The following is a 16,009-nucleotide window of genomic DNA, read 5'->3' as shown; positions in this document are numbered from 1 at the left end:
GACTGGTGGGATGGCAACACTTTATTAGGCTGGGCCAGCCAGGAAGCAGACAGCGCAGACGCACACCCGGGGTCCATGGGGCGCGGGCTCCCTGCTCAGGGCTGCGCTGTGGAGGGGGCGGCGTAGGTCTGGAAGCGCTGGTGGGCCCGCTGGCGCGTGAGCAGCCTCAGGGACATGGTGTCCACGGCCGCCTCTAGCCCCGGCTGCTGGGTGATCTCCACTGTGTAGTCGTTGGCCTGTAGGACGCCAAGCGTCAGCAGAGGCCGGGGCCACTTCCCTCCCAGATGCCCGGGCCACTCACCAGCTGCAGGGAGGCCAGCATGGAGCGGCACACTTCAAAGGCAGGCTGGCCTGCCACCAGCTTCGCGAAGGGACACCACTGGTTGAGCTGGCTGAACCGGGAGACCACCTGGTCCCCATAGGTGTGGATGTCAAAGGGCACGTGCTCCTCCTGTGGAGGGGAAGGGAGGGTCCTGGGCTGGCCCAAGGCAGGCGGCAGGGGATGCCATCCTCCGCCAGGGGCCTGCCCAGCCCACCTCACCTGCTCCTGGAGCAGGGTCTGGATGGCCTCCTCCCAGCCCCTGATGTGCTGCTTCAGCTCCGTCTCCTGGACGAGCTCCTGCCTCGAGGTGGTCACGAAGACGTCCTGCTTCGAGGTGGTGACGAAGAGCTCCTGGGGGTGGACCGGGACCAGAAGCTGGGTGCAGGGCCCGCCCCCGCCCCGCCCGGCTGCCCCCACTCTGACCTGGGCCTACCACGTTCCTTTGGACCAGCTCCTCATAGCGCAGAGACGCTGGCATGGCTTCTGCTTCTGCAAAAGTGCGGCCGTGAGCGTCTCTCCCTCCTGTCTTCAGGGCTCCTCAGGCTAACAGCCCACTCCCAGACCTACCCATGTTTGCCTCTTCCCCGGGCTCTGCCCCTTCGGGCTCTGCGTACTCCTCAGGCTCCAGGAAGTCATCTGCTGAGAAGGGAGCACCCGGGCACAAGGCCAGTTAGGCTGCGGTGGGCGCTGAGCCCTGCCCCGGCCTGCCCCCGGAGGCCCCACCTGCGGCGCCCAGGTCTTCCACCGAGTCCTCCAGGCGGTCCTCCTCCACAGGCCACAGCCCCTGCTCAGCCCTCGGCAGCCACCGCTCAGCCGCCTGTGCAGAGACAGCCCATCAGAGGCACTGCTGTCTCCCACCAGGCCCCACGGGGTCCACGTGGTGGCCGGTACTTACCTCCCTCCTCTGCATCTTCCGGAGCGTCTCCAGCTGCTCCTTCACGTGCTTCCAGTACAGAACCTCCATGTCTGCGCACACAAGCCTCATGAGGGGGCTCCCTCATCCTGCCCAGACCCACCCGAGTCCACTCGGCCTCCGGCCTCCCCAGGCTGAGGGGGGCGGTGCAACGTGGGGTCAGCCTCCCTCAAAGAGCCCCAGGCCCCAGGCTCACCTGCGAAGGAAGGGCCCTTTCGCCGGGACCTCCTGCTGTCGGTGTGGTCGGCATCTGCAAGAAGCCCGGGTCAGCAGGGGCCGAGCTGAGGCCCACAGCCGCGCCCGGCCCCGGGCCCCACGCACAGGCAGCCAGGTACCACTGGTGGAAATCCTGCAGCTTGACGGCACCCTTCCTCTTACGCTTCTGTCCTGGCGCCTCCTCCACGCGGGGGGGCACGGAGTAGGGCCTACCTGGGGGCAGACAGGCAGTCCCGGAGCACAGCCACAGCCCAGGGCCATCCCCGTGCCCACAGGCCGTGGAGCCCCAACCTCCACTCAAGCCGGGTGAATCCAGCCCCCACCCCCGGTGCCCAGGGGCCATGCCCGCCGCGTTACCTTTCCTGAAGGGCTTAGAATCTGCAGAGTCGAAGGGGTCCAGGCCCTGCCAGGGGTCTGGGGTGTCCTGAGCACAAGCAGACACAGGAGGGTGGAGGACACGCACCCTCCCCTAGTTGAGAGCTCAGGGAGGGGGCACCCTGGAGCTGCAGCAGGGAGGCCCAGCGCTGGGGGAGGAAGAGTGCTCAAGAGACGCACTGCCGAGGGCGCCCCCCACCCCCCGCCGGGCTCCAGGCCGCCCGCCCCTCACCTGCAGCCTGGATGCGGGCTCCGGGACCTCCTTCCGCTCCCGGAGTGTACACCTCCTGGGCTGCGCAGCACTCTGCAAAGGAAAACCAGGGATTCCCCTCTCCTCCTCCACCCAGGATCCCAGGCCCCCAGCAGCTCTGCTCTGGGGCCAGACATGGGGAACCCTGCAGAAACCCCCTGGGGGCAGGAAGTTCAACGACGAAAAGGTTAAAAGCTAGTAAAAATTTAGGAGATAGGAACTAGACGAGTGGCCACGAGATACTTCCTCAAAGAGAAAAACAGACGGTGAAGAATCCGCCTGCAGTGCGGGAGACCTGGGTTCCATCCCTGGGTCGGGAGGATCCCCTGGAGGAGGCCATGGCGACCCACTCCAGTATCCTTGCCCAGAGAATCCCATAGATGGAGAAGCCTGGAAGGCTGCAGTCCATGGGGTCACAGAGAGTCGGACGTGACAGCAATTAAGCGCAGCAAAAACAACCAATCAAACCTGACAGGCCCGTCCACTCTTGCCAGCCTGGCCTCTGGCCTCGAGAGTCAGCTCTGGAGACCAGTGCCATTCTGGGTGCTGCCCCTGGGCACCAGTCCACCCCTGAAGAGCAGCAGCTGCTCTGCTCAGAGAGGGAGCCGTGAAAGCTGCTGCTGGAAAGGGCAGGGTGTGGGGCGGGGGCCAGCTGGCGGACACACCCACTGCCCTGGCGCATAAGGACCAGAGAGCCGGCAGCCCAGGGGACCGCCTGCCCCACGCACGCGCCGTCCCCACCAGGGCTCGCCTGGCTGAGGGTGGGGGCTCAGCAGGCCTCCCTCGGGGTCCCACCTGCTCAGGGCTCCTGGGCTCCGGGGGCTCCATAGGGACCTCAAGTGCCGAGGCCTCAGGGGGCTCCACCGCCCCTTCTGCATCCTCTCGGTCCTCTCCCACGCCCCCACCTCTGGGCGCTGGGCCGTCTGGAGAGGAGCCTGGCAGGGACACGAGACAGTCAGCCTCGGGAGCCAGAAGGCCAGGCAGCGGGGACTGCGCCTGGGGATGAGGGGCTGTCCCTGCCGCAGCGCCACCTGTGGGGAGCAGACAGTGCACGGCACACTCGCGTCACACCGCTGCTCTGTTTGGGTCACTTTAGTTTTTAGTAATTTTCCTCTTTAAATGCTGCCGCCTCTGTCTGCTCAGAGAGAAAGCTGGTCTGGGGGCAGCCACTGAACCAAGACAGCACAGCTGGCCAAGGTGGGCCCGGGGCACGGAGGCCTGCCCCGGAGCCTTAGCCCCCCAGGCTGCAGCGCTGGACAGGGTGGGTGCTGAGCGCAGAGGCCCTCCCCAGCCCCCCCCCCCCGCAGGCCCGCCTGGGAGCTCGCTTCTCACCTGGCTCCTGGGAGGTGCTGAGTGCCGGGCCGGGACTCCCGCACACAGAGACTTCCATGGGCTGCTCCTCGGCCCTTCCAGGCTCTGGGAGAGAGCAGGGATCGCACTCGGTCAGCCCTGCTCCCCCTACAAGGTCCCTCCCGGGCCCCACGCGGCCAGAACTGGGGACAGGGAACACAGCCCAGCACAGGCCGCGGGCCCTCTGGGGCTGAGCCAGCTGTGGGCAGAGGCCCCGCCCAGCAGGCAGGCCCGAACAGTGGGCGCGAGCCCGCCTCGTCCCCGCCCGGGTCCTCACCCTTCGGGTTCCACGGTTGCAGGGCCTCCATGAGGGACACGCCCAGCGGCTCCAGCAGGAATGTGCCTCTGGGGTGCGGTGTGCACGTGTTCACCCTGAAGTCCTTCCGGCTGGCCAGGACCTCCCCCTGACAGCTGGCAAAACGTGGGCGCTGCAGAGACCCTTCCCCAGCAACCCCCCGCCCGCCCAGCAGGCGCCGCCCCGCACCTGTACAGGGGGTTGCTGTTCTTCTCCATCTCGTCCGGGGCGACCAGGGCGTTGGGCAGGAGGGGGATGAGGGTCCCCTGCACAGAGGCCAAGAGCGGGTGAACCGCGGGAACCCATGGGCCACGACAGCACCCTGCACCCCCCGTCAGCTCAACGCAGGAGAGGCACTCACACTGAGGACCTGGTCATCCCTGAGATCCACGTTAGCACAGGAGTCAGAGAGGTCGTCCAATGCCCGGAACTGTGGGAAGACAGAGGGCTCAGGGGGGCCCGGCTGGCACAGTGGGCACCGCCAGACACCCAGGAAGCCTCACCTTCTGCTCCGCCTCCTGGGGGGCCCTCGAGCCAGCATCCCCAACGGTCCCGTCTTCCGGCGTGGAGGACAGCTGCTTGGCCTGCCTGAGAGAACCAGCGCGGGGCACCGCAGGTGAGGGCCGCCCGGGCCACATGCACAGGGGACACGCGGGCACCCCCTGCATACTCACTTCTTGCCAGAGATGAAGTCGAGAGCCTGGTAGACCAGGGAGTAGAGGTATTCCACCTGGCAACCAGAGCCAGCAGTGAGGGCAAGGACGGAGGGGCTCCCGGAGCCCCCACATGACTCGCCCAGCTGCCAAGACGCCCGTGTTCTCTCCGAACTCCTGCCCGTCCGGCTGCCAAAATCCCTGCTCCAACCCAACCGCCACACCTCCCCAGCACTGCCGAACAGCTGGAGCCCCCTCCCGCACCCTCACTCCACACCGCCGCAGCTGCGGCTACCCGAACTCTGCAGCCCGCACCCTCAGCCGCGTCTGACTTCATGAGGCTCGCCAACCAGCCCCCACCTGCGGGAGCGCCGCGGGTCTCTGCCGGCCCATCACGGTGCAGCCATAGCCTGTGGGGCCCCACTGCTAGGGGTGAGCGTTGGGATTCTCCAGATCCTGACCACAAAGCACCCACCAGCAGGATGCAGACACGCACTGCCTAAGCCCCTCCCTCTGGTGACAGCGCCCAACAGGACAACGTGCCCCGAGGGCACGGATCCCACGCCCCAGAAACGAGGCCGGGAACGCTCCTAAGCGTCTGTCGCACCGCACTGTGGTCCATACGGTGTCATCACTCGGATCAGCGCCGGTGCTGTCCTCACTGTCAACGAGGTGAACCAAGACTCAGAGAATCGGAGCAGCCCCACCAGCGATGGGTCTAGGACCCGCACCAGGGACGCAGAAAGCCAGCAAAAAGCGACTCCTCAGTCACACATGCCACATTTCAAGGGCCCAGGAAGCTCACGTATCAGATCACAGAAGATTTCCATCAGCTCGGAAGACCAGTAAGACCGAGCTGCCTACAGCATGCGCTCCCCTCACACCTCCTAGACTTCCCGTTAACATTTCACTGCACCTGCTGGAGGCTCACATCTGCCCATCTACGTATTTGACCACAGGCGCAGCTTATGTTTGTGCTTCCAAAATTAATTGCCAATATTCCTTCTGGGGACAAATGCAGGACACAAGAATCTGATTTCAAGGCTCATCTGAGACAAAAACCAATGAATTCTCAAACCGTCTTCATAACTCACGCTGCCCAAGGTGGGTCCTTGTGCCAGCTGACCTGCAAGCTGGTGGCTTCCCCTCCTCTGTCCGGAGGGGTTCTCAGTACCGAGCTCCTCAACACATTTCTAAACTCTTCCTTCTGCGTGCCTTTCGTTCCCCGCCCCCACTAAACTGCCAGCTGAGTGGATCAGTGCTGTGGCCCACTCTCCCCTGCTTCTCCACTGGAGGATGGGCAGGGCAGTGCCGCTGGAGGAAAATCTCCAGCATGCGCACAGATGCCCTGGCAAAGAGCGAGGGGCGCTTCACCTCCACTGGACTGCCGGTGCTTTCAACTCGTCTTTTATTCCGCGTTTCCCTCCACAGCGTTGATCTTTAGCCACACCTCACTCTCCGAGTTTCTTATACAGTGGCTGGTTCTCAGAAGCTGACTCACGTGCCCCGTGTGAAAGCTGGGGCCTTAGGCGTGGGCCCTGCAAACCCCTGGGCCCGTCTTCTTGGCACCGTCCCAAGAGGTGTCTTTTCTCTCCACGGCAAGCCCGTCAGCTGCGCTGCCGACCTGCTTCCCCTCTGCTGTGTTTCATCCACACCCCTCTCCCGGCTCCCCTTTCCCCGCCCCCTCCCATGGTTTCCAACACCAACTGTCACTGAGGATAGTTCAAACATCCAGACATCTACCTCCCTCCCCCAACCTCCACCACCCTGGGACTCTGACTTGGTAAGTGTGGATGAGGCCCAGGCACTGGTGACTCTTTGGACTGGAGCATGGGTTGAGAGTCACTGACTCAGTTACTGACAATCTCTTTTGTGGGGGGCCATGTGGCATGGCAGGCAGGATCCTAGTCCCCCACCCAGGGAGCAAACCTGTCCCCCGGAAGCATGGAGTCCTAACCGCTGGACCACCAGGGAATTCCCAACCCTACTACTGTAAACCCATTCTGTTCTTCTGTGTTAAAAGGGGCAAGGACTTGGAGGAGGAGGTGGGAGGTGCTGCTGGGGCAACTGAGACAGGGCTGAGCCTGCCACCCGCCCCAGCGAGACGGCAGACCTTGGCCCCAGCAGACACTGCGTCCAGACCGCAGCCAGGCGGGCCCACCTTCTTACTGTAGACGCAAGCGGAGCCCTGGATCAACAGCGCTGCCTCGATGAAGTTCATTGTGGTCTTGCCTTTGTCAAAAGAGATGCAGATCTGGTCTAGCTGCAAGACACAACGAGGGACAGTGGGAAGTCTACACACCCTCCTCCTGGCAGTCCACGCAACCCACACCCCACCCAGTGCCAGGGGCCCGAGGTGCCCGTCACCACATGCAGCCCTTCCGAACAGCTCCGGCTCTGCCTGGGGCTCGCCAGCTGTCCGTTTTTTTGGAGGGGAAAGATAGGTCTTTGTGATTTCCCCGACTTCCTGTAACCTCTAAGACCTAGTGTTTTGGAAGACGCAGGCCCCTAGAGTGCTGACCCACACACGGCCAGAGCTACACACCAGCTCCTCTCCAGAGGTGCTCGCACTGCACCCACCCTAGTTGGGGCCAGCTCAGCCAAACTCCAGCAGGAAGACCCCACTTCAGAAGGACGGGGGACCCTCAAGGGTGGGGAAGAGAGAGACAAAATGCTGGGGTCTCAATCCTTCGAGCAGGAAACACTTCCAAGTACGTCATCCCCCTTCCTCTGCAGCTCCTGACCCCCAGCCTCACCTGAGACCCGGTTCTCACCACCCCTTAAATCTGTGTCCACCAACCACATGCCAACAATCCCCAAACCCATCTAAACCAGCTTCTCTAAGGTAAGAAAGAATGTTCTGGCAGCTGTGTGGAAAATGAAAGGCGGAGGAAGGCAAAACTAGAGGCAGAGAAACGAGGGCTTCAGGGGACAGAAAACGTTTGGGGAAGCGGACATACGAAGCAGGAGAGGGGCAGACCAAGCAAGCAGGTTCACCAGGCATCCCCAAGCACCCCGCTCAATGCAGCTCCAGCTAGCACAGTCCTCTGCATCCTCTCAGGAGACTGTGTGTTCAAGCAGAGGTCAGTCGTCACATCAAGTGTCCACTCAACATTTATTCTGCACCCACTGTGTGCCAGGCATTCTATTAAGCAAAAGGGAGAGAGAATGAAGGTAGTTCCTGCCCAGGCAGAATTTAAATTCTAGTGTGGAAAGACCACAAACAAGTTAGAGACCAGCTGAAGATGAACATTCTGAAATACAGAAGGTACTATAACAGAGAGAACTATTTTAGACATGGCAGTCAGCTGACATTTAAACTGAGGCGCACAGGACGAGAGAGAATCAGTCATAAAGAGAACTGGGCAAAAAAGTTTCGCCATTGAGTACAGAAAACGTGTGTGTGTGTGTGTGTGTGTGTGTGTGTGTGTGTGTGTGTGCGTCTGTGTGTCTGTGTGTGTGTGTGAAGTGCAGCCAGGAATGAGCCTGGGTGTTGCAGACTGATTGGTTCAAAGAATAGGTGGAGAAGAGCCTAAGCGAAGTCACCCAGTCGTATCCGACTTTTTGAGACCCCGTGGACTGCAGCCTACCATGCTCCTCCGTCCACGGGACTTTACGGGCAAGAACACTGGAGTGGGTGCCATTTTCTTCTCCAGGAGGAGAGCCTAAGACAAGGCTAAGACAGTGAGCAGAGCCAGATTCAGAAAAGGAAGCCTGGCTTCTATCCTGGGAGCAATCGAAAGGGGTATTAGGCAGGGCAGTGCTGCGGCCTGATTCTAAAGTGTCGCACTTGCTGCTGGGTGGAACGTGAATTGGATAGAGCCAAAAATAAGAGTAGGGAGTCCAAGAATGAAGGTTTTAACATGAATGGGAGCCAGCGTGTGGCCTGGATCTGAGAAAACGGAAAAGAGATTAACTGAAGTTCTGGTGACATAGCTGATAGAAACCATGGGAGAGCTCGTGTGCAGCGTCAGGCTTCCCGAGCTCTGAGCTTTCACTTTGAGGAACACTGACGCTGTGTACCAAGACCAGAAAGGCTGAGCTTTGACCAGGAAAAAAGGGGCTCTCCTTTAAATTGATGATCAATTCCAAAGAAATGGTGTTTTTAAACTGTGGTGTTGGAGAAGACTCTTGAGAGTCCGTTGCACTACAAGGAGATCCAACCAGTCCATCCTAAAGGAAATCAGTCCTGAATATTCATTGGAAGGACTGATGCTGAAGCTGAAGCTCCAATACTTTGGCCACCTGATTCATAGAGCCGATTCATTACAAAGACCCCTCCCCAGGAGGAGAAGGGGACGACAGAGGATGTGATGGTTGGATGGCAGCACCGACTCACTGGACCCGAGTTTGAGCAAGCTCCAGGAGATGGTGAAGGACACTGATGCCTGGCATGCTGCAGTCCATGGGGTCACAAAGAGTCAGACACGAATAAGCGAGTGAACAACAACGACAATTCCTTTAACTCTATTAAACCTGAGATGCTGGTGTGACACCTAAGCAAGAATGTCAAGATTAAGAAGCTGGATACGCAAACCAGAATCAGGAAAAAGGCCTGGAATGGAAATATAAACCGAGGGAGGGGGGAGTAAATAAACAAACCCAGCAACTGTTCTCATACAAGTGGTACTTAAAACCATGGAAATAAGTGAAGTGGTTTAGGGGAAATGTGTAAAAAGATGGCTCAGGCCACGCCCTGAGGAGTTCAACAGTGAGACTAGACAGGAGACAAGACCTGTTTCCAAAGAGAGGATGCCACCAACTCATCAAATGCTGCTGAGCTGAACAAGACGACTCTTCCGGTGACCCCTGGATGCGGTGGGAAGGAAGTCGTTATTGATCAACGCAAGAGCAGTCCAAGAGGGCTAAGCAGTGCAAGCGAAACGCAGAAATGGAGCGGACAGCTCTTTAACGAGGTCTGGACATACTGTCAGATATGAGGGAGGGGTTAAGTGCTGACGGTGGAGCACTGGCTTGGAAGTCTAACATAAGATCTCCCTCCTGCATCGTAACCCAGACCTCTGACACAGCCACACATGCACACAAATTCTCTTCTACTCTATTACAGAAAAGTGCTGGTCGCCACTCACTAGATCGACCTCAAGGCTCATTAACAGAAAGCGATCTCTAATGACAGCTCCAGGCTAATCAAGTAAGGGGTGATTTCGAGGGCCAAGAGACGGAGCTAGGAAAAAGCGAAGGAGCCTGCAGATGAGTGCAGTCAGAGCGCCAGACGGAGGCGGCACACGCCCGAGAGGCGGCAGAGCCCCGCAGCCCCCGCCCCGCGCCACTCCCCGGGGCCGCCCTCACCTCCTCAAGATATTCGCCCAGCTGGGCCGCCACGTCCACCTCCCAGTTCCTGGTGAGGTCGCGGATGGGCAGCAAGAGGTGGGCGAAGCGCGCCTCCACGTCCTCCATGTTCGGGAGGAGCCGGATCGGCCCGGGGACCGCAGCGCCGGCTTCACGACGGGCCGGTGCGCTCAGCCCGCCACTACTTCTGGCGCCATTTTGCTGTTCCCGCCCAGGAAGATACGTAGCGCGCAGCGACGCGCGCACAACTTGACGCAGAGCGGCCTCCTCACGCCGGAAAGCGCGCAGGACGCGCCGGAGGCGGGGCGTGAGCGGGGCCGGGGCCCGCGGCGGCGGTGGGCGGGGTGGGGCCGACGCGGGGGCCGGGGCGGGGCCGACGCGGGGGCGGGGCGGGGCCGGCGCGGGGGCGGGGCCGGCGCGGAGGGGCGGGGCCGGGCGGACCCGGGGATCGTGTCCAGCCCGCCGCGTAGCGGACATGGCGGGCTCCCGGCTCCCGCGGCAGCTCTTTCTCCAGGGCGTGGCCGCCGTCTTCATGTTCGCCTTCGCTTCCCTTTACACGCAGATCCCGGGTGAGGGCGCCGAGAGCCGGGTGCCAGCAGGCGGGACCCCCCCCCCCAACCTGGGTCCTGTGACCCCCTCATCTCCCCGCCCGACACACCGATGTGTAAGGGCAGTGAGGTCCAGGCCCGGATGCATGGGGTCGGGGGCTGCGGTTTGTGTCCTGCGAGTCGCGGGGATGTGGGCCGTGGGCAGGCGTGCAGGGGTCATTTTCAGCACGGTTGTGGGTTCTGACCTCGGCGGGAGGGTCTGGAGGGTCTGCAGGCCTTGACTTGTCGTGAGGGAGAATCTGCGGGTCCCGACCTGGGTTGGGGAGGGCAGATCCGCAGGCCCTGGCTGGTGGGGGGAGTCTCGTCTCCGCGGGCCGTTTCCTGGGCCTGCCCTGATGTGTCCTCCCACAGGCCTGTACGGCCCAGAGGGCATACTGCCTGCCCGGAGGACACTGCGGCCCCAGGGAAAGGGCCGCTGGCAGCAGCTGTGGGAGACCCCCACGCTGCTGTGGGAGGCGCCGCTTCTGGGGCTGGACACTGCCCAGGGCCTGGAGCTGCTGAGCCTGCTGGGCACCGTGCTGGCCCTGGGTGCCCTGCTGACGCGCCCGCTGCGCCACCCCCTCGTGTACCTGCTGCTCTGGGCCGCCTACCTGTCTGTCTGCCAGGCAAGTGAGGCTGTGCCACTGGGGACCGTTGCCTCCAGCTTCCTCCAGGCCCACCCGCCCTCTCCCCAGCCCGAGCTTCCTGACCACCCTTCTCCCTGCAGGTGGGCCAGGTGTTTCTTTATTTCCAGTGGTGAGTGAATGTTGGGTCTGGGGCTACAGAAGGTTGGGTGGGTGAGATGGGCTGGGATGTGTTTGTCTCTCCCAGGAGGATCCCCTTAGGGGAGCAGCCTTGATGGGGAGGAGGGCCTCTGTGCTATTTTTTCTCCCCATAGGGATTCCCTGCTGCTGGAGACAGGTTTCCTGGCCGTGCTGGTGGCCCCTCTGGGGCTGCCCCCCAACCACAAGCAGGCCCCCCAGGGCAGGCCAGGAGGGGTCTCCCCCCATGAAGGCCTCCCCTTCTGGCTCGTGCGCTGGTTGCTGTTCCGCCTCATGTTTGCCTCGGGTGTGGTCAAGCTGACTAGCCGTTGCCCCGCATGGTGGGGGCTCACTGGTGAGGGTCCCTCCCTGGATGTGCGGCAGTGTTGGGGGCTCTGCCCAGCCCTGACCGCCCGCCTGTCCCCTGCAGCCCTCACCTACCACTACGAGACTCAGTGCCTGCCCACGCCGGCCGCCTGGTTTGCCCACCACCTGCCCGTCTGGCTGCACAAGCTCAGCGTGGTGGCCACCTTCCTCATCGAGATTGCGGTGCCCCCTCTCTTCTTCGCTCCTGTTCGCCGCCTGCGGTTGGCTGCCTTCTACTCCCAGGTCGATGGGGTCCTTAGCCATCAGAAAGACAAGCAGGACGTGACCTTGCTCTGCACTGCTCAGAGGGCTCCACTGGGGATGGGTGTCTGCTGCCGGGCAGTCAGAAGGGCCTCGTGGGCAGAGGAGCTCGTTAGCCTGGGGTGTGAAGGTGTGCCTGTGTGGAGGATGTCTGTTCTGGGTCGGCAGGGGTAGCTGAGGAAGGGCCGTGTGAGGCACGCCAAGCTTGGGAGTGCTGGTGGGAGCCTTCTCCAGGTGCTGGTGGGAGCCTTCGAGGGGGTAAGCGAAGGCAGGGAAAGTGGAGTGGGAAAACAGAGGCCAGGAGGCGACTCGGAGAGCACAGGGGCCTGCAGGAGAGCTCGGCGGGGGAGATCTGGAGGGCCCGGGAAGGGGGCGGCCCCGGGAGCTGAGTGCAGACCGTCTCCAGGTTTTGCTGCAAGTCCTGATCGTCATCACTGGCAACTATAACTTCTTCAACCTGCTCACCCTGGTGCTCGCCACCGCCCTCCTGGATGACACACACCTGGCTGCCACGTCTAGCACCAGCCGCCGCAAGAGGACGCCCAGCTGTGAGTGTGCGCCTGCCCCAGACTGCCAGCCGTGCCGCCCGCCCGGTGGCCTTGCTCTGCCCCAGCCCCCAGGCCGTAGACCCTCCAGCCCTGCTCCCAGCCGACCCATGACTGTCTTGGCCCACAGCCTGGCCCAAGGCCCTGCTGGCCGTGCTGGCCCTGCTGCTGGAGTTGGCCGTCTACGGGCTGCTGGCCTACGGCGTGGTGCACTGCTTCGGCCTGGAGGTGGACTGGGAGCAGCACGTCGTTCGGTCCAGAACCAGTGAGTACCGGCTGGGGGCTCAGAGGCTGGAGGCTGCGGCGTCCCTCCTCACGCCCGCTTCTTTCTGCAGCCTTCACCTTCCACCAGTTCTCCCAGTGGCTGAAGATGGTGACCCTCCCCACCATGTGGCTGGGTGCGGCCTCTCTGGCCTGGGAGCTGCTGACCGCCCTCTGGAGGTATGTGGTGCAGGAGGGTGGGTGCAGCCGTGCAGGGCGGGCCTGACTGCAGTTCTCTTCTCCGCCCCCAGGTGGGTGCAGGTGCGAGGGTCGCTGCAGAAGCTCTGTGCTGCCGTGCCGCTATCCGTCCTTGGCACTGCCACGGTGGCTTTGTTCCTGATCAGCCTGGTAGGTAGTCCTTTGGAGCCAGGGGTGGGAGGCAGGAGACAGTGGGAAGGTCATTGCTGAGTCTCTGCCTGCCTCCAGGTGCCCTATTCCTACATGGAGCCCTCGAGCCATGGGCGCCTCTGGACCGGGGCCCACCGCCTGTTTGGCACCGTGGAGCACCTGCAGCTGGCCAACTCCTACGGCCTTTTCCGCCGAATGACGGGCCTGGGTGGGCGGCCGGAGGTGGTGCTGGAGGGCAGCTATGATGGGCACCAGTGGACGGTGAGGCCCCTGCCCGGGGTGCCTGATGACCCCACAGGCCTGGGTGGGGAGAGAAGGGGGAGCCAGCCGTGCTGAAGGGGACCCTGCCCGGCAGGAGATCGAGTTCATGTACAAACCTGGGAACCTGAGCCGGCCGCCCCCCATCGTGGTGCCCCACCAGCCGCGCCTCGACTGGCAGATGTGGTTCGCAGCCCTGGGCCCGCACACGCACAGCCCCTGGTTCGCCAGCCTGGTGCTCCGCCTGCTGCAGGGCAAGGCGCCTGGTGAGGCGGGGTGGAGGGGCGGAGCCTGTGGGGCGTCTGGGAGACCCGAGGGGGGCCTCGGGGAGGGCGGACGTTGAGCTGTGCCCCCTGCGCCCTCAGTGATCCGCCTCATCCAGAACCACACGCCCAGCTACCCCTTCCACAAGCAGCCACCCACGTACGTGCGGGCCCAGCGCTACAAGTACTGGTTCTCACATCCTTGGGAGCAGGGGTGAGTCTGGGCACCAGGAGGGGGCAGGGGTGAGTCTGGGCACCAGGAGGGGGCAGGGGTGAGTCTGGGCACCAGGAGGGGGCAGGGGTGAGTCTGGGCACCAGGAGGGGGCAGGGGTGAGTCTGGGCACCAGGAGGGGGCAGGGGTGAGTCTGGGCACCAGGAGGGGGCAGGGGTGAGTCTGGGCACCAGGAGGGGGCAGGGGGTGAGTCTGGGCACCAGGAGGGGCAGGGGTGAGTCTGGGCACCAGGAGGGAGCAGGGGTGAGTCTGGGCACCAGGAGGGAGCAGGGGGTGAGTCTGGGCACCAGGAGGGAGCAGGGGTGAGTCTGGGCACCAGGAGGGAGCAGGGGTGAGTCTGGGCACCAGGAGGGAGCAGGGGTGAGTCTGGGCACCAGGAGGGGTAGCAGGGGTGAGTCTGGGCACCAGGAGGGGAGCGGGGGGGGTGAGTCTGGGCACCAGGAGGGGTGCGGGGGTGAGTCTGGGCACCAGGAGGGGTGCGGGGGTGAGTCTGGGCACCAGGAGGGGTGCGGGGGTGAGTCTGGGCACCAGGAGGGGTGCGGGGGTGAGTCTGGGCACCAGGAGGGGTGCGGGGGTGAGTCTGGGCACCAGGAGGGGTGCGGGGGTGAGTCTGGGCACCAGGAGGGGTGCGGGGGTGAGTCTGGGCACCAGGAGGGTGCAGGGGTGAGTCTGGGCACCAGGAGGGGTGCGGGGGTCTGCGAGCTGGCCCCACCTGAGCCCCCCATGCTGTTGCAGCCGGTGGTGGCGACGCCAGTGGGTGGAAGAATTCTTCCCATCCGTGTCCCTCGGGGACCCAGCATTGGACATGCTGCTCGGGCAGTTTGGCCTTCAGGTAGGAAGGAGTCAGGCAGGCTGGGGTGGGCCGCGGGGTGACTCCGGCCCACAGGGACGACCCCCCAGACCTTCCTCCATCCTGTCCTGCAGGACAAAAGCCCACCCCGGGCCCGCGGCTCCAGCAACACCCTGAGCCAGGCCCTCCACTGGATACGGAGACAGCTGTCTCCCCTGGAGGCCCCCGCCCTGCTCTGGGGGCTCCTAGGGGCTGTGGGGGCCATCAAGGTCATGCAGGCCCTGCTGGGCCCGCAGTCCCTACCTCGGAGCAAGGAGGAGAAGCACAAGCCAGTCTCCCAGGAGGACTCGGTAGCCGCCAGCAAGCAAGCTTCCCCAGCCCCCAACATCAGCAGCAGCTCCCAGACCCCTCGGCGGAAGAAGTCGCCGTGAGCCACGCGTCCTGAGAGGGTCAGGGTCGCGCTTGCCTCTGGCTCTCTGCCGCAGGACCGCCCAGCCACCGTGCCTTAGCCAGCTGCCACGCAGACGCAGCTCAGGGTGCCGGCCTGTTGGGGGCGCCAGCCCTTCTGCTTCAAGGGTATCCCCCAACCCCCACCATGTCCGGTCCCAGGACACCCTCTGGCCTGCTCCGCGGCCCAGGAGGCCCATGTGTGACCAGGCCCAGGGTCTGTCCCCAGACGTGGTAATCGGGGACCCTTGCCCTCTGCCCGCACTGCAGGGGTCTGAGTCGGAACCCCGACCCCGGCTCCTGCGCACGGGTTGGAGGTGGGGTGGGATGAGGCTAACCTGCTGTGGAAAGGACGGAAGACGCCCCGAGGTCTCCTCTACAGCAGCCTGTCTGCACATCCAGATCCGTGAACCAATAAAGGCAATTGTGTCTGACCACGTTCCTGCCGCTTCCTTCCCATGGGGAAGCCTGAGGGCAGTCGGCCTCTCTGCCTCTGACAGTGGACACAGCCCACATACAGTCCAGCTGATCGCTGACCAGACTTCCTGGGTGCCTTCTCAGTCTAGTCCTCAACGTTCCCATCTGTGAAATGGACACGACGGCCCGGCCTGGTGCTGCCTGAGCCGCAGTCCAGCATGGCCTGGCCGACCTGTCAGCTCCGCATGTCAAGGCTATGAGATCAGAGCTGCAGTGTGGGGCCTGGGGCCATGTGAAGGTTGGGGAGTTGGCCAGAACACTGGCCCCCCCTGCTCCTGCCTCCACTTCCTCATCTCGGGGGCAGTGCAGGGTCCGCACGCTGCATCTCGCTTAGGCTGCATTGGAGGAGAGACAGGAGGTGGGCAGGGCCGGTGTGGACGCCCTGTCAGGGAACTTGTCCAGCCTGCAGCTGAGAGAGAGGGGGTGTGGGTGGGGAGAGGAGGGAGGAGCAGAGGCCCTGGGCCAGGGGCAGGGTTGGCGGTTAGTGCCTCTGGCCACTCCCAGGAGCAGGCGTTGAAGGTGCTGCTGCCCGGGTGTCTGGACGTGGCTCATGAGTAGGAGGCTGCCGGCTCCGTCCTCAGCCTCTGCCCCTCACGCTGTCACCTCCCAGACCTCTGCACAGCCCCCCGATGTGCCCAGCCTCTCCCTGCAAGTCACTGGGTCCCCCTCCAACTGACCCAAGTAGACGGTGCCCCATGCTCAGCCTGTGCCCACAGTCACATGGGCTTA

The 16,009-nt window shown here is 63.4% G+C and overlaps 2 protein-coding genes across 7 annotated transcripts; one reads left to right on the top strand and one right to left on the bottom strand.

Moving 5' to 3' along the window:
* Nucleotides 4-9,930, bottom strand: NCAPH2 (non-SMC condensin II complex subunit H2). Of its 6 annotated transcripts, none has more exons than XM_018048988.1 (20): nt 9,685-9,928; nt 6,536-6,637; nt 4,396-4,451; nt 4,225-4,309; nt 4,083-4,151; nt 3,911-3,987; nt 3,704-3,837; nt 3,409-3,492; nt 2,872-3,107; nt 2,059-2,130; nt 1,809-1,875; nt 1,557-1,664; nt 1,432-1,485; nt 1,218-1,288; nt 1,046-1,139; nt 890-961; nt 756-811; nt 542-673; nt 302-451; nt 4-236 (listed from the first exon to the last, which is right to left on the bottom strand). In XM_018048988.1, exons 1-20 carry the CDS (start codon nt 9,790-9,792, stop codon nt 96-98), a joined length of 1,968 nt encoding a protein of 655 aa, XP_017904477.1. In that variant the 5' UTR covers nt 9,793-9,928; the 3' UTR covers nt 4-95. The 6 variants fall into 6 exon arrangements, with proteins under 6 accessions (XP_017904477.1, XP_017904478.1, XP_017904479.1 ...); XM_018048989.1 differs by having other exon boundaries at nt 2,872-3,011; nt 9,685-9,926; XM_018048990.1 differs by having other exon boundaries at nt 890-958; nt 2,872-3,011; nt 9,685-9,926.
* On the top strand, nt 10,113-15,235 carry LMF2 (lipase maturation factor 2). Its single transcript, XM_018048984.1, has 14 exons — nt 10,113-10,253; nt 10,644-10,897; nt 10,999-11,027; nt 11,170-11,387; nt 11,463-11,641; nt 12,066-12,207; nt 12,335-12,469; nt 12,540-12,645; nt 12,717-12,813; nt 12,892-13,074; nt 13,169-13,337; nt 13,437-13,548; nt 14,302-14,398; nt 14,491-15,235. Exons 1-14 carry the CDS (start codon nt 10,160-10,162, stop codon nt 14,785-14,787), a joined length of 2,112 nt encoding a protein of 703 aa, XP_017904473.1. The 5' UTR covers nt 10,113-10,159; the 3' UTR covers nt 14,788-15,235.

The sequence above is a fragment of the Capra hircus genome, chromosome 5 (genome assembly GCF_001704415.2).
Source record: "Capra hircus breed San Clemente chromosome 5, ASM170441v1, whole genome shotgun sequence".
Classification (NCBI taxonomy): Eukaryota; Metazoa; Chordata; class Mammalia; order Artiodactyla; family Bovidae; genus Capra; species Capra hircus.
The sequence above is the reverse complement of the archived record's forward strand: the minus strand, read 5'-3'. Positions and strand labels throughout refer to the sequence as shown.